Below are 23,428 nucleotides of genomic sequence, written 5' to 3' on the forward strand. Positions count from 1 at the left end.
TTCCTCATTCACCCCCTGCCTGAGGCGCGGCGACAGCCTCCGGGGCTTCTGCCTAATAGGTCGGAAGCTTTCATCAACATTTAATCTATGACACGCCACCGACGGGTCTATCCCAGGCATGTCCTCCAATGACCATGCAAATACATCCTTGTTTGCCCTCAGAAGTTGGAGTATTGCTGCCCTCTCCTCCTGCAACATCGTGGTACCGACACTAACTACCTGTCCTCCATCGCCCCCGAGATCCACGGCTTCGACTTCCTCAACTGTCACTCGCTGCTCGCGCAGCGGCTGCTTCTGTAATTGCTACGAAGATTCATTAACAGTTGGAGTTACCTTTCTCTTCTTCGGTGGGACGGCCTCAGAGCCTCGGTCCTGCTTCAAAGCCAGGTGAAAACACCTCTGCGCCATCTCCTGATCTCCCCTGATTTCCATTATTCCTTCCTTACCCGGGAAACGAATAACTTGATGATAGGTTGACGGGACTGCTTTCATCTCGTGTATCCATCTCCGGCCCAAGATCGCGTTATAAGCCGAGTCTGCATCTATTACCACAAATCTTGTCATTACCACTTTAGACCCTGCTGAGATCGGGAGTGTGATTTCTCCTACCGAGCTGCTAGCGGCGCCGTTGAACCCATAGACGAGGGTCGGCGTTGGCTCCAAACTTTCTGAAACCCCCATTCTCTTAGCCGCGCTTAGGAAGAGAATGTCCACCGCGCTCCCCGAATCCACGAGTATTCTTCGGAGCTCGACGTTTCCCACTGGAAGCGCGATTACTAACGCGTCCTGATGGGGCCCTGCCGTCCCCCTTAGGTCACTTTCTGTGAATACGATTGCCCGGGGATCTGCTCCGTGGTTTGTCGTTCCAACTACCCGTACTCCTGACGCCACACTGTTAACCCCGACCATATGTCGGATCTTTTTTACCTTCTCCCGAATCTCACGCCTAGACGGCACTTCGGCCCCTAATAATCCTGTGATGGTATGAATTATCCTGCGCTCTTCCGTCTCTCGACGCCCTCCTTTAGCCGGCCTTCTTTGCTCGGGCTTTCGCTCAGCTCTCTCGGTAGTCTCCCCACTTCTCCTTCCTCCCGTGGAAACATAACCTTTGAGCTTCCCAGCATCGATCATATCCTGGATGATATGGCGCAGCCTGTAGCAGTCCTCAGTAGGGTGGTCCTCAGCCTCATGATACTCGCAGAATGGTTTTCCGGGTTTCCCCTTATACCCCCGTGGCGGCTGAACGAAATCGGGCTCCCCCCTTATGCGCCTCAGTATCACGGATAGTTTTTCGTTGAGCGGGGTATACACCCGGCCTCTTTTCCACCACGACTGCTCGTTCGAATCTCTCCGCCTTTTCTTACTTCCTTCCACTCCGGGGTGGGTCGGTACCTTTGAAGCGTCTACTCCTCCTTCGCTGTTAGCCACTGTCTGGGTGCTTCTTCTTCTGCCCTTCACAGATTCCTCCACCAGGATGTACTTTTCCACCTTCGCATATAAATCTTCTAAACGAGTAGGATCGGACTTGATCAAGGACTCATGCAACCGTGTTCCCGGGATCACCGCAGCGATGCACGCCGCGCATGCTGTGGCTTCGTCCATGCCCTCTACGTCCAGGGCTCTCGTTCGAAAACGGGTTATGAACGACCTAATACTCTCCCCGGGCTCCTGTCGAAGGTTAAATAGAGTGTTAACTCCGACCTTCTTCCTTCGCAGGTGCACGAACTGCCCTACGAACGTTTCTTCCAGCTCGGAAAAGCTCGTAATGGACCCGGCTGGTAAGGCCTGGAACCACATCATGGCCCCGAGCCTCAAGGTTGACGGAAACAGCTTGCAGAGCAACGGATCATCATTTTGGTACAGCACCATTTGACTTCTGTAGTGCAGTATATGGTCCATGGGATCTCGCGTCCCGTCATAAGTTTCAAACTTTGGCATGTGGAACGACCTGGGTGGTTCTGACTTCATTATCGCCTGCGAGAATGGTGTCCCTTTGAGTTCCCGAATTGCGTTCCGTACCTTTTGCGCGGGATCCTTTCCTCGCGCGAATTCCTCATCCCTCCTTTTGAGCATCTCCTCCACTTCCTTCCTCGTCATGGTTTCTTTAACTTCGGAGCTTCCCTGCTGCGTTTTTACTGCTGCTGAATCTTCAGTCCAATCTACCTCCGTTCTTGCCGCTCGAACAGGATGGTCGCTACTCTGCTCTGCCCCTGGGCCTTCCTCGGTCTCCGCACGCTCGCCTAACCTTTGCCTGAGCTCTTCGTTTTCCTTTCTTATTTTCACTATCTCATCATTTTGTTTCTCCAACCCCCTGCGCATTTCCTCTCTCATTTCTGTGAGTAAGTTGTACATTGCTAGCATTGGATCCGGCGCGTTTGGGGGCGAGTCTGCTGGTAGTGGATTTGATGGCTCTCCACGGTTTTCGCCTCTAGCTCTTCCCATATTGGTCGTTTTTCTCCTTGTAAGTTTCCCACGGACGGCGCCAAATTGTAGATGCACGAAAATGGCTCTACACTTTCCTTCTCTTTTAAGCTCGGGGGACCTGCAAAACAGCCCACTCCGACGATCAAGTTAGCCAAATTGATCAGTGCAATGTGCTCAGAGAAGAAGAATTCGAACCTCTTTTACTCATAATCTTCTTCCTTATATAGGTGCTCGACTTGTTCGTTTTCTGTGCCACCCCTTGAGGTGACATGGGGTAGTTAGCCTACTCTCTGACATGTCAGCTGCAGGAGTCGTTGCAACTGCCCTATCACTTCTGAGAAAGTCAGATTTGGTCTGACATGACGTGGGTGGTTAGAACTGGCTATCTATTGCAGGCTTATCTGTCAGACCTGTCATACCGACCTACGAGCTGATGGCTCAGCTCCGAGCTTGGAATGCATGCATTCGTCGGGATTAATAAACCGAGCCACGACCTCAAATCATTAATCTTGGCCCCTGATCGAGCCACGTGTCCGTGCTCAAGAATTTCCCCCCACAAGAACTTAGCTTTTACATGAATGTAAAACGCACATTGGCATTTTCTCCTAATCTTATAACATGTGAATCACTTGTGAAGTTGACAATAGATGGGAATTTCGCTCTCAAGCTTCCTACGTCCACTTGTTTTTCGAGTCTCAAGATTCTTTATCTTGTAAACATTGTATTTTCGGATGACTATTTAACCCAACAATTCTTTTCGAATTGTTGCCAAGCACTTGAAGAGTTGAGAATAGATAATTGTAGATGGGATGATATGAAGAGTTTATGTATTTCAGGGCCTTCACTTAAGAGATTAGAAATTGATGGTATTCGAGATTGGGAAGGTGATGGTTTATGTGATTGTGTACTCGAGATTGATGCACCAAACCTCGTATATCTCAATTATTCTTGTTGTCTACCGAAAGATTATATTCTGAGTAACTTTTCATCATTAACTCATGCGTGTATTTGTCTTGATGAAACTGAAAGTAGTGAAAGGAGTGATGCAGAATTAGGTTATTGTGCAAGTAAGTTTCTTGGAAGGCTCTCTAACGTAAAAGTTCTAAAAATATCTGGTGAAACTATTGAGGTATGTTTGCTTCCTTTTATGAATCAATTTACTTATTATCAATATGTATATATATGACTGCCCACAATTCTTCAACTTGTAAACTGAGGCTTGAAGTTTCAGAATGGGCTGATTTTTGGTGAGGATGATCTCTTCACCATAGAGATCACCCTCACAAAAAATCAGCCCATTCTGAAATTTTTAACCCCATCAAAAGTGGTTTATAAAAAATCGTTGTTACCATTGTTGTCCCTTGAACCGTCTCGTATAAATATGAAACAATTTATCTAATGACTATTACAAATATATGTTTTGTTGCTCTTAAGGTTTATCTTACTCAATGCTAATGTTTTATTTTTGTCCTGTGCCAAGATTTTCTTCAATGCAAAATATCCCTTATCTTCTCTTCCCGCATTTCATAATTTGATCCATTTGGAAGTGAGTTCGAACCTTCATTATTTGAGTGGAAGATCATTGTTGGACTTGCTCCAAATCTCGCCTAACCTAGAATATCTTGTCTTTGCTGAGGTATGTCTTCAAGCACTTAAAATTTTGCTTGTTGCATCATTGACCAAGTTTTTTTTTTGGGGGGGGGGGGCTAAAGCTTTATGTTCTGATTCTCTTTTAGGAGGTCACCACTGAGAAGGAATGTTGGACATTTGAAAATGTGCCCCAATGCTTGTTGTTACACCTTAAGGAAGTTAAATTCAGGCGATTTGTTGGGAATGAGACGGAGTTCTATGCTTTAAAATACTTATTGAAGAATGCCAGAGTTTTGGAGAGGATTACCATCTCTAGTTACTATTCACCAAAAGATCCAAATAAGAATTTGGAGATTGTAAAACAGTTACTAAGGCTTCCTAGATGTTCGACCAACAGTGTAGTTCAGTTCATTTAATGCATTTGAGAAATATTTGTAAGCTCCAACTTTTGGATTTATAAAATTAGCAGATGTAAAGACTTGTAATGGTACATCAATGAAATCTTTCTAGTTAATATCCCAAAAGTTGACTTGTTTGAATAGCTTTAAGCATACACAATGCCATTTTGGCCTAGGATATCATCAATAAATGGAACTCCATACATGGGCTGTGTTGACTGGCTGTCCCAATCCCTTCACGTGTGCCAAGAGGGTATCTATTAACTACTTATTTTATCTATATTGTTGTTCATAGATAGATCAAACTCACTTGTTGGTCTTGCCTGTTAAGAGAATCAAGACCAAAGAATCATGCATCATTCTTCTTCCCGGGCAAGGTTTACTTACTGTGAAGTAAGTTTTATCTAATTATTTGAGTAAAGTGCTTGGTTTGTTTGTTTCATTTGTTGTATGAGTTACAAATGCTTGAGGCAAACTGGAAACCCACCACCTACTTTAATTGGACCACCAAGAATAGTGTGATAGATTGATGGTTAGGATCATTAGATTAAACTAACCTCCCTCAACTAGGTTATCCTGTCCATTCATCTGTTAACTATATGTAGCTATTTGAACTATCTTCTATGTTCAATATGTTGTTTCGGTGGTTGTATCAATACACGCTATGAACCGGTCCTCAAGGGAGACCACTATGCATGTGCCATTTGCATATTCACTCGGACTTTAAAACCTGATATGCTCCTTCAATGGTGACTGCCAATCAGGATATCATCGTCAAACCTTATCCAAATGTTTTGTTCGGCGAATCCTGTTCCTCCATTCCTTTCTTTTTAGAGTCCACGTCTCCATCTCTTTGAAAGCTACTTTATATCCACTTTCATGTTCTTTTAGGTAAGAAACAAGCAAGAGATATTGGAAGAAATTGAACCAAATGCCTATGGGTGATGATCTTGAGGAAGATATGGCAGCCAATTATGTAGCAAACCTTGACAAGATACGGTTTATTATCTTGTTTGATGTATCACTTGTTTTGATTTGGTTCTAGTTCTAGTTTTCTTTTGGTATCAAAAGATGACTTGTAAATGTGTTTATTACAGGTGCTAGCTGAACTTCCTTCCTCACGTACTCTGAAGAGGAATGGATAAGATATATGCATCTAACCTCGTATATCTCAGCTATATATGTTGTTTATTGTGTGCAACTAATTGATACTGCTATTTGTTTTGAAACTGAAATGTGAGAAAGGAGTGATGCAGAACTAGGTTATTGTGCAAGTGAGTTTCTTGGAATGCTCTCTAAAGTATTAAGTTCTAAATATATTTAGTGAAACCTTTGAGGTGTGCTTACTTCTTACTGTATCATCCAATTTATCTAATAACTACTACACCAATATTGAAGGTATTTATAGAAAACTTGACTTCAATGCATGTAATGTTTCGGTGTGCCATGTGGCAGGATTCTCTCCGATGCAAAAGATCTCTTAACCCATCTTCCATATTTCATAATTTGGTCTGTTTGGAGTGTGTTCAAACCTTCATCATCATTTGGGTGGAGGAACATTGTTAGACTTACTCCAAATCTTGCCTAATTTAGAATATGTTGTCTTTGATGGGGCAAGTGATTGAGCACTTAATGTTTAATTTTCTGGTTGCATAATTGATCCTTTTTTGTTGCAATTGCTACTAAATTTTAAGTTTCGATTCTCATTTAGGAGTTTGTCGCAGACAACGGAGATTGTTGGATATTTGGAGAGGCGCCTCAATGTTTATCGTTACATCTCAAGGAAGTTAAATTTATGGAATTCTAGGAGAGGAGACTGAGTTCTATGTTTTAAAATTTTTGTTGAAGAATGCCAGAGTTTTGGAGGGGATGACTTATCATTTCTTATCCTTTAAAGAAGAAATTGGAGATTGTGAGGTAGCTACTAATGCTCCCCAGAGCCTCGACCAACAGTGTAATTGAGTTCTTCTAATGCATTTGAGAGATATTTGTAAGACCAACTTTACAAAATGTTTGTCTCAAATTATAATCTCAACATTGTAAAACATTATAACACCTCTTCAAACAAATTTTATAGCTGTTTACAACTATGATTAGGCTCATATAAAATCCTAAACCCCCAAAAAAATATAATAATAATAATCTAGCATTTTTTTTCAATAATCTATCAATTTGGTTGGATCATCTTATGTTTAATAATAAGAAAAATGTTGCAAAATTGGTGATTCACGATCAAAAACATAATTTGTGACAAATTTCCATCAAGTTTGATCGATTAATTGATTTGATTTTTAAATATTAAATGAAAAGACTTTAAAACTTGTAAGGGACAAAAGTGACATTTAAATCATGTTACATGAAAAGAGGAGGTTAAAATTGATATTTACAACAAAACAAAACAAAAATGTGACACAATAGGATTTATTGAATAAGATGAATGGTAATAAAGGTGGGGTTTTAAATCTTCTCTCCACTTCAAATTTGAAGCAATGAATAGTGATTTTAAGTCATTTTCTTTAAATTAAAGCATGGTTGGAGTTTGGTTTGGTTGGCCGAACCTCTATATTTAGAATTTTGAAAGACGATTGGATTTGCTAGGCCAAATAAAACTCGAGATGAGTATAGAATCAGTTTTGGACGTCCAACCCTGATCCAATCCAATTCAGAAGCCTTCATTTACATAAAAAATCAAAGTGCCCAAAGAAGTCCAAAAACGTTTTTTTTTTTTCAAGCCATCGTTGCGTAATAAAGATCTTCAATAATGAATTTTTTTTTAATAATGCTTAAGTGACCTCAAGATTGGATCTCACATCGCACACCCTAACTTGAAAGTGTAAAATGCTTTTTCTTGAGATATGAGTGAAAAAGGTATCTCTGATTCCTATACACAACTCTTTTTATTTTTTATTTTTTTATCCTAGAATCTTTGAAAAATTGATGAAAAATTCTTTAAGAAAATAAAACATTTAGAAATATATGAAAGATAGTAAGCATTCCAACAATGCTACCTGTGCCTTCCCATTTATCCTCAAATTCTTTAATTTATATGCTAAAATTCTATTAATCTATCCAACCTATCTTCAATAAGCCGTTTTCAATCATTTTAGTTAACAAGAGTTAAAAAACTTCAGATTTTTAAACCCAAAACTCTATTATTTTCTACTTGGACAGTGTTTGGAGGCCCTAAAGACAATCAAACATTGTGCCAAACATTTTTGAAATGTATGTGTTAGAGGTTTCAAAATGGGCTGATTTGTAGTGAGGATGATCTCCTACTATGATGAGGAAATCATCATCACCAAAAATCAACTCATTACGAAACTTCTAACCTCATCAAAAGTGATTTACAAAAATCGAACGATCCACGATTCTTCAACTTGTAAACTAGGGTTAGAAATTGAATGAGCTGATTTTTTACGAGGATGATGTCTTCACCACAAAGATCATCTATACAAAAAAATCAATCAATTATGAAGCTTCTACCCTTATTTTCAAAAATGTTTGACACAATGTTTGGCTCTCTTTAGGGCGTCTAAATGCTTCCCTTTTTACTTAAATATTGAGGGAGATTATCGACTAGTTTTGAAAATGAAAAATGAGAAAAATGTGATGTGTGTATGATTCGAGGTGATACAATTTTGTAGGAAAATGAACATATCCAGTTGCGTGAGATTAGAAAAACTAAAACAGATCCTTTGTAGTACACAATTCTTGTGGCAACCCTCTAGCACAATTTCAATGGATGGGATAGAGGTATTCAAAAAAAAAAAAAAAAAAAAAAACAATAGTCAAACTAGTCTTACCAACATAGTGTGAAAAATAAACGAAAGCTTACTAAGTCTCACCCATCATTAAAATGACACCAAGATTTATAAAATAAACTCTCAAGATTCCTAATAAAACCCAAGGTATTATTTTACATGTCTTGAGGTCTTTGTGACGGCAGATGATGCTTAGTAAGGCTTTTTTCTTCACTATGATAATTAGGAAAGTGTTTGTAAAAAATTTACATCCCAGACTCTTGTGATCATAAATTAGATCTCATTTATAAAAAAAAATTAATAATTTGATGCACATCATCTTAAAAAATGAACGGCTACTAAACTCCCAATATTTTAATTTAAAGTGTAGGATCTAATTGCTTGGCTGATGTGGCTATCTTTCAACTGTTGAAACTGTGCTACAGGAACAGGTTTTTAGTCACACGCAGTCTGATCTATTTATTATCCAATAAATACATGACACGCCACACCGTTTGTTATATTAAAATAAAAAAGGTACACATCCGGACTCTTAAGAAGAGTGCTGATATTCTAGAAACTCTTCACTCGGTCAATACTTGTATGACGTGGCAGGAATACGGAATCATAGATCTATTTTCTCGGGATACACAACTGTAACATCTCATAAAAAATACAGGTGCATATCTCGAGGAAACAGACCTATGGTTCCCTGGCATATTACCGAGTGAAGACTTTCTAATTAGAATATCATTAGTATTTTATAAGAAGTAGGAATCAGGATCGGTGGTGTCAGCGAGGTATGTTTTGGTAGGTGTTTAAGACACATTAGACTTCTAAGTTCTGTCCCGTTTTACTAAACTATATGAAACGCAATGTTTAAATTGGATGGTCCAATCGTATCCCGTGTTCCAATCAAACTCGAAACGCTTCTGAAACCTTTTAAAGCTCCGACTGTGCGAGGTTTCTTTTCACATTGGAAGATATTCGATTTCTTCTAAATATTTGTACGTTCGTTTCTGTTTAGTTAATTTTTTTCTTTATCTTTTTTGAAAAAAAAAATAGTTAGATAGATGCATGTTGCTTAGTGATTATGAATCTAAAATTTGATTTTTTATTTCTTTGTTTGATATAATATAGAATCGTGATAATCTGACTACGCCCACGTGGCAAACTCAATCGACTACTCTGATGTGGCAAGTTTGAGAACCGTAGATCTGCACTCCTCGGGATACACGGTTCCCTTGAGATACATTTTTTTTATTGGGAAGTGCAGTCATGTATTCTGAGGAGCACAGATCTACGGTCCCAAACTTATCACGTCTGTTGAGCTTATAAGTCCCACATCAGACACTCATAGCCAATTGGTTTTAAGTTGGACCCCCAAATTTATCAACGTCTGGGTAGTCGATTGAGTTTGCCACATGGGGTAGTCAGATTATCACGACTATACAATATAAGAATAATGATGAATGCACATAGTAAATAATATGTGTTATGTATGTGGCCGCCGCGTAGGTGTATTCGTCACGACTCATAACATATTTATAATTTTTTTTTATAGGAAAAGTGAAACAGCAACGACAAAAGATCACTGAGAAGAAAAATGGATAGTATTAGTGAGTTACCTGATTGGATTCTTCATGACATCCTCTCTCTCCTTCCAATAGAGCAAGCTGTTACTACAAGTATTTTATCAACAAGATGGAGATACTTGTGGACTTCAATGCCTGTTCTCGATTTTTTATATAGGAGTAACTTGGTGATTTGGGACCGCAACCCTGATCTCCATTACAAATATTATCCCAACCCAACATCTCCGACGAAGTTCATCAATTTTGTGGATAAAGTTTTACAACACCATGACATGAACATACAGAAATTCAACCTCAATTTTGAAGACAAAGTTGATGAATCCATTTTTATTGGTTGGGTCTCGAAACTTATAAGACATAAGGTTCGGGAGCTTACACTCATTTTGGATGTAAAACAACCCTTTCTATTTCCCCCGGATCTTTTAAAGTGCGAATCACTAGTGAAGTTCAAACTAGAAATGGGAAATTGTGTTCTCGAGATTCCAGCCTCCACTTGTTTTCCGCACCTCAAAGTCCTTCATCTTTCATCGTTCAAATTTTTGTATTACAACTCAACCCAACAAATTTTTTCCAACTTCCCAGTTCTTGAAGAGTTGATATTAGATAAATGTAAATGGGGGAATATGAACATTTCAGGGCGAGCATTAAAGAGATTAACAATTCAAGAATACGTAGAAGGGGAGGATCTTGATTTAAGAGATTGTGTACTCAAGATCGATGCACCGAACCTTGTAGATCTGACTTATTTGTGTAATTTACCAAAAGATTTTATTCCATGCAACTTTCCATCATTAACTAATGCTTGTATTTGTTTTGCAACTGAAAGTTGGGGAAGGAATTTTGAAGAATTAGGATATTGTGCAAGAAAGTTTCTTGGAAGCCTCTCTAATATTAAATCTTTAGATATATGGGGTGAAAGCTTCGAGGTATGCTTGCTTCCTTATTATATTATTGGTCTTCTTTAGTTAATCACTACTATTAATATTGAAGGCATCTATCGAAAACTTGACTTCAATATGCAGATACTGATGTTTTGTTTCTCTTAAGTTTTATCTTACTCAATGTTAATGTTTTATTGTGCCTTGTGACAAGATTTTCTCCAATGTGAAAGCTCTCTTCACCAATCTTCCTGCATTTAATAATTTGACTCATTTAAATGTGAATACGGGCCTTCGTTTTCCAAATGGAAGAGCTCTGATGGATTTACTCCATATCTCACCTAATCTAGAATCACTCGTACTTCTTGCTGTAAGTCATTATGCCGCTTAACATTTCCATTTTGCGTCATTGATCAATATTTTGTTGCAATTATAGCTGAAGTTTTATATTTGATTTTCATTCAGCGTTTTGAGGTTCAGAAAGAATGTTGGGAATATGAAAAGGTGCCTCAATGTTTGTTGTTACACCTCAAGACAGTTCAATTTATGCATTTTGGTGGGAAGGAAACCGAGTTCTATGCTTTAAAATACTTCTTGAAGAATGCCAAGGTTTTGAAGATGATGACTGTAACTTGTTGTAGTCATTTATCAACAAATCTAAAGAAGAAACTGAAGCTTTCAAAACAGATACTAATGCTTCCAAGAGGCTCGACCAACAGCGTAATTCAGTTCAACTAATGCATTTTATAGAGTGTTTTAAGATCCAACTTTTGGAGTTATAAAACATACCTGATGTAAAGATTTTGTAATGGTACATGAATGGAAACCTTATATATATTTGATGTCCCGACTTGATTGAGTATAACCAAAAACATACACAATGGCCATCCATTGAATGGAACTCCATATATTATTGTTCATAAATAGTTCAAACTTATTTGTAGTTCTGATTCAAGACTAAAGAAACATGTATCGTTCTTCCCTGACAAGATTTGCATAGTGTGAATGTAAAGTTTTATCTAATTGTTTCGTTTGAGTAAAAAACTTGGCTTTTTTTTTGTTTTGTTTTGTTTCATTTGTTGTATAATGCTTTAGGGGTTGAAATTCGTCACCTACTGCAAATGGACCACCAGGAACAATGTGATGGATTTGATGGCTAGGATCACTAGATTGAGCTAACCTTACCTCCCCCAACTGTAGCTCTTTATAGAAAGGTTGAAGAGGATGGCAATAGTTTTTATTAATTCTCACCCAAAATTTATAGAACATTATAAATTTACACCCATTTGGATCCTCGATAATGCATTGAGGTGAAGAATTTCAGACTCATAATGGATTGAAACAAAAACTGCCTTTAATAATTGTTGAGTTTAGTCCCACATCGGACACAAATTGCCTTCTCTTTCTCTCTCTCTCTCTCTCTCTCTCTCCCTCTCCTTCTAAGCTCCTTGGCCTCTCCACTCATTGCCTATTGGTTTTGAGTTGCACCCCCAAATTTATCATTAATGACTATTGATCGGCTACTAGGAGGACACATGTTTCCTATGAATCATCCCAAGTTCCCAACAACAGAAAATGGAAACAGAATTTAAATATAGATTAATGTGATGTGATCTTCAACTGGTTTAGGATGATTGAATTTGGTGGTTCAATTGGTCCGAATCAAATTGGGATCTACAACTATGGATTTAACTCCAAAATCCAGCTCTTTAAACTATGTTTTGCACTTTATATGTTGTTTCAGTGGTTGTATCAATATATGCTATGGACACACCCTCTAAGGCCACATTTATCACATGGCATTAATGTTAAGTAAAGCTCATAAAGATAAGAATGGTTAATGCCAAAAAAGATAACATCATTAAAGCTGTGAAAAAAATCAAAATAGTGGAGACAACACAAACACACAGAACACAAGGATTTACATGGTTCAGCAGTGTGCCTACGTCCATGGAACTGAGCAAGAACAATCACTCTTTTCTCATAAGTTTTACAGCCCTAGATATTTCTATTTATAATACTGAGAGTTACCAAAATATGTAAAACTCCCGGCGGGGGCGCTACCCCATGCACCCCGCAACTCTGTGCAGCGCAACAAAATACAAGACATTTACACAACAAAAGCCTCATCCCAAGGTTCGAGAACCATAGATCTGCATTCCTCAGGATACACGGTTCCCTTGAGATACACTTTTTTATTGGGAAGTGCAGTCATGTATTCTGAGGAGAACAGATCTACGGTACCCGAACTTTTCACGTCTGTTGAGTTTAGTCCCACATCAGACACTCATAGACAATTGGTTTTAAGTTGGAACCCCAAATTTATCAACATCAGGGTAGTCGATTGAGTTTGCCACATGGGGCAGTCAGATTATCACGACTCTATAACATAAGAATTTTGATAAATGCACACAGTAAATAATATGCGTTATGTATGTGGCCACCACGTACGTGTATTTGTCACAACTCATAATATATTTGTAATTTTTTATATAGGAAAAGTGAAACAGCAACAGAAGATCGCTGAGAAGAAAAATGGATAGTATTAGTGAGTTACCTGATTGCACTCTTCATGACATCCTCTCTTTAATTCCAATAGAGGAAGCTGTTACTAGCAGTATTTTATCAAGAAGATGGAGATACTTGTGGACTTCTATTCCTGTTCTCAATTTTATATCTTGGAGTCTTTTTCAAACCAATCTAACACATGAAACACGAAAGAAGAAGCTTCTTAATTTTGTGGATAGATTTTTGCTTGGCCATGACATGAATATACAGATATTCAGCCTCTCCTTTTCTGTTGAAGATATCGATGAATATTCCATTAATGGATTAATGTCAAAGGTCAAGAGCTTATTCTTTATATGAGTTTAAGAGGATCATTTGAATTCCCCCCAAATGTTTTGATTTATAAATCACTTGTGAAGTTGAAAATAAATGGGTACATATCTGTCAAGCTTCCTATGTCCACTTGTTTTTCAAGACTCAAGATCATTCATCTTGAAAACGTTTGCATTTCAGAAGAGACCCAACAACTCTTTTCCATTTGCCCAGTTCTTGAAGAGTTGATATTAGATTGTTGCACATGGATGAACAAAACGAAGATTATCTCTATTTCAGGGTCTGTGTTAAAGATCTTAAAAATTGATGGTTACCAAAGCATTTGGGGTCGTGACGGTTTAAGTGATTGTGTAATCAAGATCAATGCACCGAAGCTCATACATCTTACATATATATGCCATCCACCAAAAGATTTTAGTCTGTGTAACTTTTTGTCACTAATTGATGCCAAAATTAGTCTTCAATTTGATAGTTGGGAAAGGAGTAATGCAGAACAAGGTAATTGTGCAAATCAGTTTTTCGGAAGGCTCGCTAATGTAATAGTTCTAAATATATCTTCTATGACCTTGCAGGTATGCTTTCTTCTTTATTATATGATCCAATTTATCTAATGACAGTAAAAAATATTGAAGGCAGGATGACACATATAGTGCTGTTTTGTTGCTCTAATGTGTATCTTGTTGTCTTAAAAATGTCTTGTATTTTTAAGGGTTTTCTATTTGAGTCAAGATCCTATATGGTGTCCCATTTCTATAAATAGGAATGGTGTTTACGTGGCACAATTTCATTATAAAATAAATACATTGGGCTGTATGAACAGCTTGATAAGGAGCCCGAGGTGTTTTAAATACCAACTAAAGTGTGCATGCCACATAGACAGGACACCGTATTGGATCCTGAGTCTTTCTATTTTGGAGATTAACATGTTTTGGTAACTTCTGCTTTTATAAATAGAGATAAGATCTCTAGGGCTGGAAAAAGTAGGAGAAAAAGTGATAGTTCTTGTTCTGTTCCGTAGACATAGGCACACTGCTGAACCACGTAAATCCTTGTGTTTGTGCTTGTTTTTGTCTCTTTGCTATTTCGATTTTTTTCACATATCTAACTATGTTTTGCTGTGTCACATGCCAAGTTTCTCTTTCAGGAAAAAGATCTCTTAACCCATCTTCCAACATTTCATAACCTGATCCGTTTGGAAGCTAGCGGGGACCTCTTCCAATCGGGGATCAGAAAATTATTGGACTTGGTCCAAATCGTGCCTTCTCTAGAATATCTCGTATTTGAAGGGGTAAGTCATTGAGTGCTTAATGTTTTTTCACTTGTATAATTGATCATTTTTTTGTTGCAATTCTCGCTAAAGTTTTAAGTTGTGATTCTCATTTAGAGGATAATCACCGACGGAGAAGAAAGTTGCATATTTGAAGGGGTGCCTCAATGTTCGTTGTTACATCTCAAGGAAGTTAATTTTATGCAGTTCCTTGGAGAGGAGTATGAGTTCTATTTTTTAGAATTCTTGTTGAAGAATGCCAGAGTTTTGGAGAAGATAACTATCAGTTCTTATTTTCTTACACCTAAAGACAAGATGTTAGAGGTTGCAAGGCAGTTACGAATGCTTTCCAGTGGTTTTTCCGACAACATAATTAAGTTCTCTTAATGCGTTTGAGAGATATTTCTATGATCCAAGTTTTGGAGTTACAAAACCTAGCAAAATGGAAAGACTCGCAGATGATGATACATCAATGGAACTCTTATATTTGATATTTTAAAAGTTGATTTGTTTAAATAGCTTTTTTCCCTAGAGATCATCCATGGGTTGAATGGTTGTCTCAATCCTTTTCTTTTGTGTGCCAAGAGCCCATCTATTATTTACTTATTTTCTTTGTATTGTAGTTCACAAATAGCTCAAACTCATTTGTAGGTCTCAAGCATTAAGAAGTTCAAGACGAAAGAATCACATATCGTTCTTCTTTTCTGGCAAGATTTGCTTAACGTTAATATAAGTTTTATCTAATTAATTTGGTAAAATGCTTGGCTTTGTTTGTTTATATAAGGCCCTGCTTGGTACGCTGTAAATCATTTGCAAATGCAAATAATTTTTTGAAATCAATTTTACTGGTGCTTGGTTACACATTGCAAATGATTTGCATTGCAAAAAATTTGCACGGGTCACATAAATTCATAAGAAATTTCAGCGAACGATTTGCAGTAATTCATTTGCAAAATCATAGTGAATTTTTATTGTAAATCATTCATTGATTTTCTTTGTAATAAGCCGGGCTTAAGTTGCAAATGTTAAAGGGTTGAAACCAATCACCTACTTCAAATGGACACCAAGAACAAGGTGATGGATTTGGAGGTAAGGCCTCAGGATTTCTACATTGAACTAACCTCCCCCAAGATATCCTGCCCCCTGCATTTGAATCTCTTTATGAAAGATTAGAAGAAAAAAAATCTTTCTTTTAAAAGAAAATTCTATTTATCAAATTTTTTTTGAACATCAAAAGTTTAGATTCATAGAAAATTTTGTTTGTTTCTTAATTTCATTTATTGTCAATCTTTTCTTTTCTTCTAATACGCGAATTTGAGAATTGTTTAAGGAAAATACTTGGACGCTAAGTTCAACACTGAGCTGACATGGCAATGCATAGAGAATCGAATTTTTGAACTTCTATATCAAGGAAATAAGTCTATTGTTATCTGTGCACCGACAAATCTACCAAGTCAGCTCAGTGCTGAACACAGTGTCCAATGCACGCAATGTAGAACGAGTCATTGTTTTAACCCCATTACAGTATGAGTCGTGATAATATGACTCCATGACGTGGACAAGTTCTGGTATCGTAGATCTGTAGGTCTCGGGGATTAGGGATGTCAATGGATAGGCGAAAATTCGAATCTGATTTGAATTCGAATTCGAAAATTTCGAATATCAGATTCGAATTCAGATAGTTTTATATATTCGAATCCTTATTGGATATGGATTCAGATATTAACATTTTGAATTCAATAATACCCCATTCGAAATAATATAACATATATTATTTTATTAGATTAATTTTTTATATAAATAATATAATTTTATTTATTTATTATATAAATAATATAATATAATAATTTTTTTAATAATGAAAAATCAGTTAGATAAGGAAAAATTATGTTTTTTTTATATACAAATTATTCAAATTTTAATCGGATATTATCCAATATCCGATAAGATAATTAGATTTGAATTCGAATAGAGTTTTAGAACATCTGTTGGATTCGAATTCGAATTCGGATATCCGATAAAAAAATTTAGATTCGGATTCAGATATTACTGTATCCAAACCGATAAGCATCTGTTGACAGTCCTATCAAGAATACACACAAGATACATTTTTTTTTTATGGGAAGTGCAATTATACAATTGTGAATCCCAATGTGTACAAATCTACGATGGAGATTCATAATAATTAAATTAAGCTCGTCCCTTATAATTTTAAAAATTACAAAAAAACCCTTCTAAAGGATGAAATTACACCCAAGACCTCGTGAAACTGTTTCTTCAAGACAAAGGTTGAAAAAACTTACGGAACTAAAAATTTACTGAATTTTAAGTAGATCACTAATTTTTTTTTGAAATCCCATCGACCCCTCCATTCTTAAATTTTTTACACATTTAAGAAAAAAAAATTTGGCCATGGTGTTGGGGTGCCCTTGATAATAATTGGGGTGCCTGTAACACTACCGTTGAAAGAGAGAGAGAGAGAGGAAAGGAAACCAAAGTAAATTCTTAAACCCTAACTTAAATTCGCAGCGGTTCCTTTCCTTCCTTCGCAAAGAAACTGAAGATCTAATAATAATTTGTAAGTCTGCTTCTTTCAGTCCTTTATTTTTATTTTTTTTTTCCTATGGGTGGAAAATTACATTTCCATAGAAAATAAAATTTTCCATTGCTTGATTTCTTCTCTGCATTTTTTTTTCTTGTTTTTTTTAAACCTTTTGACAGAAAAACACAGATTAGAGATTTTTCTTGCTTAATAATGGTTGAGAATGCATCCTTATACTGTAGTGATTTACTTCAATTGGTAAGAACTTCAGCATAGTTTTGGAATTCGTTAGACCCGAATTTTTTGCATAAAGACTAGCCACAAACTTGGACAATGAAATTGTTCTTTGTGGTGTTTCCATCCAATAAAAGTGATTGAAGATCCTTTCATTCATAAAGGAATGAAGTAATGGTGAGTTTTTCGCTTAGGCATTGTTTGATGGTAAGAGAAGAATTGTTTCGTTCGATAGAGCCATCCAGATGGACCTCGATCTCAAACCCGAGGGAAGTTAAGTTGAATAATTCGACCTTGTATGTAGCTAAGTGATCCAGCTTGAGATGATTCACCCATCACAATGCTACATAAACTCGACTTTGACATCCATTTTTGGGTCTTTCAGATCGTTCTCCTCACTTAGTTCAGGAGTTCATCGAAAGATGCTCATACTTTATATGAAGGTAATGGGCTGTTGTAGGATGTCTTTAAGCACCTAATTCTATTATTCGCAAATACCTCAAGATTCTTGTTCTTGGTCTCATGTAGATGAACTCCAGGGTCAGACGTGGTCCCATGGTATGCATTTTCTTAAGGAATTTGAATTTCTTGCAAGTTGCAATCAAACAGACCGTGAATGGATCGAATTTAAGTTGAGTGATGCTAAATGCATGCTGTTTTTGGCCAACGCCTCTTTCTCTCTTCAGCCCATAGTGAAAAAAAAAGAAAACTTTCTGATTTGATCACCTTGTGACATTCAAAAACATGATCAGATGCAATGGAGCTGTAGAGGACAAAATTATATGAACTTAAAAAAAAAATTTATTTTTCACCGTTGAATTTTATTTTTAAATTTGGGTGCTCAGTGGCCGTTCATCTGCAACACCTTGGATCAAGCCCGAAAAACAATATTTTTTTAATTTCTTTTGTTTTGAATATGAATATTTTCATGAAATCTAAATGTGGGCCCACCGACCCTTTTTAAGATTTGAAATCTAAAAAAATAAATGTGGGCAGCGGGCAAGAGAGAGAAACTCTCTTTATTACTGATGTCATTGTGCCACATGTCAAATGTTTGTTGGGCTGTGAGCCAACACGTCATAGGGCGTTGGCCAAAAATGGCGTCCATTTAGCATTTCTCATTTAAGTTATATCTTCTAATTTTTATATTCTTTTTTGGAAGAAAATTTGATTGTGCTTAGAGAGATTATTACTTTATAAAGTTTGATTTTTTATTTTTCCTTTGCTGGATATAAATAATTTAATAATGAAAAATATTTTTTAGGAAAACAATGGACGTGAAAAAGCATAAGGTTCCAGAAGGAGTATACAAGAGAAGAAGAGTGGATAGGATTAGTAAGTTACCTGATACACTTCTTCATCACGTCCTCTCTTTCCTTCCAATAGGGGAAGTTGTGACTACCAGTATTTTATCAAGAAGATGGAGATACTTGTGGACTTGTATTCCCGTTCTCCAATTTAAATATCCACAGTCTGATCTTCAGAATCCAACATGTGTGAGGAAGTTTATAAATTTCGTTGATGGATTTTTACTTCTCCATAACATGAACGTACAGAAGTTCTACCTCGTATCTAATGATGAAATTGATGAATCTATTGTTAATAGATGGATCTCATGCGTTGTAAGGCATAAAGTTCAAGAGCTTTGCCTTGACATGGATGTAAAACTATCCTATGCATTTGCCCCTGATCTTTTAACTTGTGAATCACTTGTGAAGTTGACAATACGTGGTTATTGCATTTTCAAGCTTCCTATGCAGACTTGTTTTCCAAGACTCAAGAACCTTTGTCTCTTTTCCTTTAAATTTTCTGTTGACCATTCAACCGAAAAACTCTTTTCCAATTTCCCAGTACTTGAAGAGTTGGCCTTTTACCAATGTAGATGGGAGGATATAGAAATTTTCTACATTTCAGCACCTGTTTTGAAGAGATTAATATTTTGTGGTTTTGAAGGTGGGGAGGATGATGGTTTAAGTGATTGTGTACTCAAAATTAATGCACCGAACCTCTTATGTCTCCATTATTCATGTTGTCTACCGAAAGATTACATTCAATGCAACTCTTCATCATTCATTTGTGCTGATATTTGTGTTGCAACCAATAGTTTTTTGGAAAGGAGTCCTACAGAACTAGTTTTTGGTGCAATTAAGCTTCTTGGAAGGCTCTCTAATGTAAAACTTCTAAGAATATCTGGTGGAACCTTTGAGGTATGCCCGCTTCCTTACTATATCATCTGTTTTATCAAGTGACTGTTACAAATATGGAAGGCATATATAGAAAAGAGTCGTGCTGGAGTGACCTCAAAGTTGTACCTCACATCGCACATCTTGACGTGAAAGTGTATAGGAACCGTAGATGCTTTTTATCGAGATATGAGTCAAAAAGCATCTATGGTTTGTACACACTTTCACTTCAAGAAGTGCATATATGAGGTACAATCTTGACATCACTTCAGCATTAGTCTATAGAAAACTTGTCTTTTACTTATCAAAAAAAAAAAAACTTGTCTTCAATACATATACTTGGTTTGTTGCTTTAAGGTTTGTCAGACTCAACACTGATATTGTTTTTTTCATTCTTTATGTAAAGATTCTCTCCAATGCAAAAGATCTCTTAACCCATCTTCCTCCATTTCATAATTTGATCATTTTGGAAGTGATATTGGAAATTCGTTATTCGGATGGAAGAGCACTGTTGGACTTGCTCCAAATCTCGCCTAAATTATTAGCTCTTAACATATTTGGGGTGAGTCATTAAGCGCCTAACATTTTTGTTGTTGCATCACTAATATATATATATATATATATATGTGTGTGTGTGTGTGTGTGTATTTAGTTGTTGTTAAAGTTAAAGTCCTAATTCTTATTCAGGGGATTGATGCCGACGAAGAATATTGGATAATAGAAAAGGTTCCTCAGTGTTTGTTGTTACACCTCCGGGAAGTTAAATTTCAAGGGCTTGTGGGGGATGAGTTGGAGTTCTCTATTTTAGAATTCTTGTTGAGGAATGCCCAAGTTTTGGAGAGGATGAATCTCTCTTATTATCTTCCATCAACAAATCTAAAGAAGAGACTAGATATTGCAAAGAAGTTACTAATGCTTCCTAGAGGCTCGACCAAAAGTGTAATTCAGTTCTCCTAATGCATTTGAGAGATATTTGTAGTACTCAAAACTGTTGTGAGATCTCTAGTATTCGTAAGTCGAGTGTCAAGAAGCTAAATCAGAAAAGGGGCCTTTTTTTATGGATTGATCTCCCACTCTTCTGTGGACATAGGCAATTGTTGAATCATGTAAATCTGTTTTCTCTTGTCTGTATATTTTTCATGTAATTCTCGTTCTCTTTATGCTTTTGCATAACTTTTTGAAGCATATGGATTGTCATCTTGTACTTCCTTTCGTTTCATTTTTGTTTTTTCTCATTTGTTGTAGAAACTTTATTTTTGTTCCTTGCATCCTTGGTAATGAATTATAAAATTTATATTTTCATTACAATTCTAAAATCTGGTTGGGTTTTGGGTTAGGTTGTGTTAGACTAAACCCTATGATCCGAAGTATAAATCAAGCAAGAACACAAGAATCTCACACGACACAAAATATACGTGGTTCGGTTAAAGAATCGACCTACGTCTACAGGCGAAAACGACGATTTCACTATATTAACCAAAGAAGATCATTGTTATAATTTCTCGCTGTCTCTTATATCTCTCTCTCCCTTTTTAAGGTTTCATCTCTTACTTTTTATATATTTAGGGTTACAAAGAGGTTAAACAGATCGGATCCAAAATCAAATCAAATGGGCCCAATATTTTGCCTGGGGCTTTCGCCCCGGGACCCCCGATAATGGTGGGGAAATCCCACACATTACCAATTAAAACGGGTCATGTAGGTCGTTAACGGATCTCAAAAGATCTAGGTTGAATTCACAACAACCCTCCACATACAAGAATAGAAGACATAACCAACAGGTTGATTTTACGAAACATACTACAAACTGGTTGGCTTCATTTCGTACCAATTTGTTCTTTGGACTAGTAGCAGTGAATTGGGTAACACAGGTCTAGCTCTAGCCCAATTGGGTAACATTGTGCTCTGCCTTCACTATCATCTGATCTGATTATGTTTTTGAATAACTCGGTTAATAATTATTTATTCATTTTTATTTATATATAAAAAAAATTATAAATATTTTTATGAAACAAGGAGGATTAGAGGATGTCCAAATCATAAATTCATATTTTTTTTATAGTAAATATTGAAATTTTAAATTAACTATTTTAATTAAAATATACAAAATCCCAATTGACTCCACCAAAATTTATTAACTCAGACGTGATTTTCAAAATGTTATTTAAGTCATATTGTTTATCTCATGAAATATGTGAATCTCGAATTGCTGTATAAATCCAACTCGTTAGTGAATAGTACCGATCATATTGGTCCCATACGAGACTTAAAATCATGGGTTGAAGAACTTGAAGATTGTTGAATTTTTAGCATAGGGGGGTGGGGCCGAGGGTTCTTGGTTAGAGGACCCATTCTAAATTTTAAACATCTAAGGTCTCATGATCATACCGAGCCAATGCGACTGAAAAAGTACATGAAATTTGTGGATAGAGTTTTGCTTGAACATGACATGATTATATTGAAGTTCAGCCTCGACATTGAAGAAGAAGTTGAGGGCGAAGTTGACGTATCTCATGTTAATACATGGATATTGAATGTTATAAAGTGCAAAGTTCAAGAGCTTTGTCTCAACATTGATGTAGTAGACCCCTTCGCTCTTTCCTCCATTAAAACTAAAATGGGTCGTGATAATATGATGCCTCTTACGCCCTCATCACAGAACTGTAGATCATTTGCCCAGCAATACGTAAAACAATAAATCTTTTTCTTATGTATTCCAAGGCAAATGATCTATGATTCTGTAATGAGGGTGTTTGTCTGAAGGGAGGGACGCATAATCACGGTTCAACTAAAATTCAAGGGTGAAAATGAATTTTTTTTTGAATATTTTTTTTCAAAGTTCTTGGAAAAATTTTCCTCTATAACCCTGTGACATCACATTATGTTTTTGGATACCACAAAGTTATGTTGTTAGGATCTACTTCAAGGTTTGTTGAGTAACAAATTAACCAACAAACTTTATAAAGTAAGCAAACTTCATAAAGTAATGTTCCCTTAGAATTGTCAGAATTCAGAACTCCATAGAATCAAATCAAACCGACCTTAATTTAAACAAGTTCTTAGGATTTGACAACCCATTGAATCGAACTAAACCCACAGCTCAATTGGGGTTGGTTTGGCTCTATGGCAATTCGATTCAGTTATGATTCTCATTTAATGGAGCTGATTTAGGTTGGTTCAATTTGGCCTCAAATCAAGCCAAGTTGCACACTAAGTCAGGTCTAGCTTATGGGATTATTTGTTGCACGTTTTGTTAGTAGTTATTTATTTTTAATTTTTTAAATAAAGATATTATTAAGTATTTTTTTTTTTTTTTTGAAAAATGCAAAAGTAACATCAAAATAGATATCGATTCTCACATTACTGACGTGGATGTATGTATTGAATAGATACTTTTAATCAAGATAAGAGTGAAAAGCATCTATAGCTGTGTGCACCTCCACATAGCTTTCCCCTCCCCTAGAGGTGACTGATATGCGTTCCAACTAGGGGTGTCAATGGATAGTCAGAAATTCGAATTTGAATTCAAAAAATCCAATATTATCTAAAAATTTCGGATATTGAATTCGAATTTGGATAGTTTTATATATTCGAATCCTTATCGATCATGGATTCGGATATTAACATTTCGAATATGATAATATCTTATTCAAAATAACATATAATATATATTATTTTATTTTATTTATTTTTTATATATATATATAATTTATAATAGATTTTTTATAATAATGAA

At 36.4% G+C, this 23,428-nt stretch overlaps 5 protein-coding genes across 8 annotated transcripts in view; all 5 read left to right on the forward strand.

Moving 5' to 3' along the window:
* The window catches only part of LOC147387267 (F-box/LRR-repeat protein At3g26922-like), a 34,635-nt gene that overhangs the window by 7,230 nt on the left and 3,977 nt on the right, over nucleotides 1–23,428 (forward strand). The window lies entirely within an intron of this gene.
* On the forward strand, nucleotides 2,988–6,465 carry LOC147387269 (F-box/LRR-repeat protein At1g06630-like). Of its 2 annotated transcripts, none has more exons than XM_086420956.1 (3): nucleotides 2,988–3,553; nucleotides 3,905–4,060; nucleotides 6,137–6,465. In XM_086420956.1, exons 1-3 carry the CDS (start codon nucleotides 2,999–3,001, stop codon nucleotides 6,230–6,232), a joined length of 807 nt encoding a protein of 268 aa, XP_086277082.1. In that variant the 5' UTR covers nucleotides 2,988–2,998; the 3' UTR covers nucleotides 6,233–6,465. The 2 variants fall into 2 exon arrangements, with proteins under 2 accessions (XP_086277082.1, XP_086277081.1); XM_086420955.1 differs by lacking the exon at nucleotides 6,137–6,465 and adding an exon at nucleotides 4,161–6,119.
* LOC147387270 (FBD-associated F-box protein At5g22730-like) lies at nucleotides 10,371–11,363 on the forward strand. Its single transcript, XM_086421520.1, has 3 exons — nucleotides 10,371–10,673; nucleotides 10,840–10,995; nucleotides 11,091–11,363. Exons 1-3 carry the CDS (start codon nucleotides 10,371–10,373, stop codon nucleotides 11,361–11,363), a joined length of 732 nt encoding a protein of 243 aa, XP_086277646.1.
* LOC147387271 (F-box/FBD/LRR-repeat protein At5g22660-like) lies at nucleotides 13,161–15,120 on the forward strand. The gene is made up of 4 exons (XM_086421521.1): nucleotides 13,161–13,469; nucleotides 13,553–14,038; nucleotides 14,611–14,754; nucleotides 14,851–15,120. The coding sequence occupies exons 1-4, from the start codon at nucleotides 13,161–13,163 to the stop codon at nucleotides 15,118–15,120; spliced, it is 1,209 nt and encodes a 402-aa protein (XP_086277647.1).
* Nucleotides 17,198–20,927, forward strand: LOC147387272 (F-box/LRR-repeat protein At3g26922-like). Of its 3 annotated transcripts, none has more exons than XM_086421629.1 (4): nucleotides 17,198–17,311; nucleotides 18,774–19,716; nucleotides 20,099–20,254; nucleotides 20,380–20,927. In XM_086421629.1, the coding sequence occupies exons 2-4, from the start codon at nucleotides 18,781–18,783 to the stop codon at nucleotides 20,647–20,649; spliced, it is 1,362 nt and encodes a 453-aa protein (XP_086277755.1). In that variant the 5' UTR covers nucleotides 17,198–17,311; nucleotides 18,774–18,780; the 3' UTR covers nucleotides 20,650–20,927. The 3 variants fall into 3 exon arrangements, with proteins under 3 accessions (XP_086277755.1, XP_086277758.1, XP_086277756.1); XM_086421630.1 differs by lacking the exon at nucleotides 17,198–17,311 and adding an exon at nucleotides 17,455–18,067; XM_086421632.1 differs by lacking the exon at nucleotides 20,099–20,254 and having other exon boundaries at nucleotides 17,199–17,311.

Source organism: Akebia trifoliata, chromosome 13 (assembly GCF_017979445.1).
Source record: "Akebia trifoliata isolate Shusen 1 chromosome 13, ASM1797944v1, whole genome shotgun sequence".
Lineage (NCBI taxonomy): Eukaryota > Viridiplantae > Streptophyta > Magnoliopsida > Ranunculales > Lardizabalaceae > Akebia > Akebia trifoliata.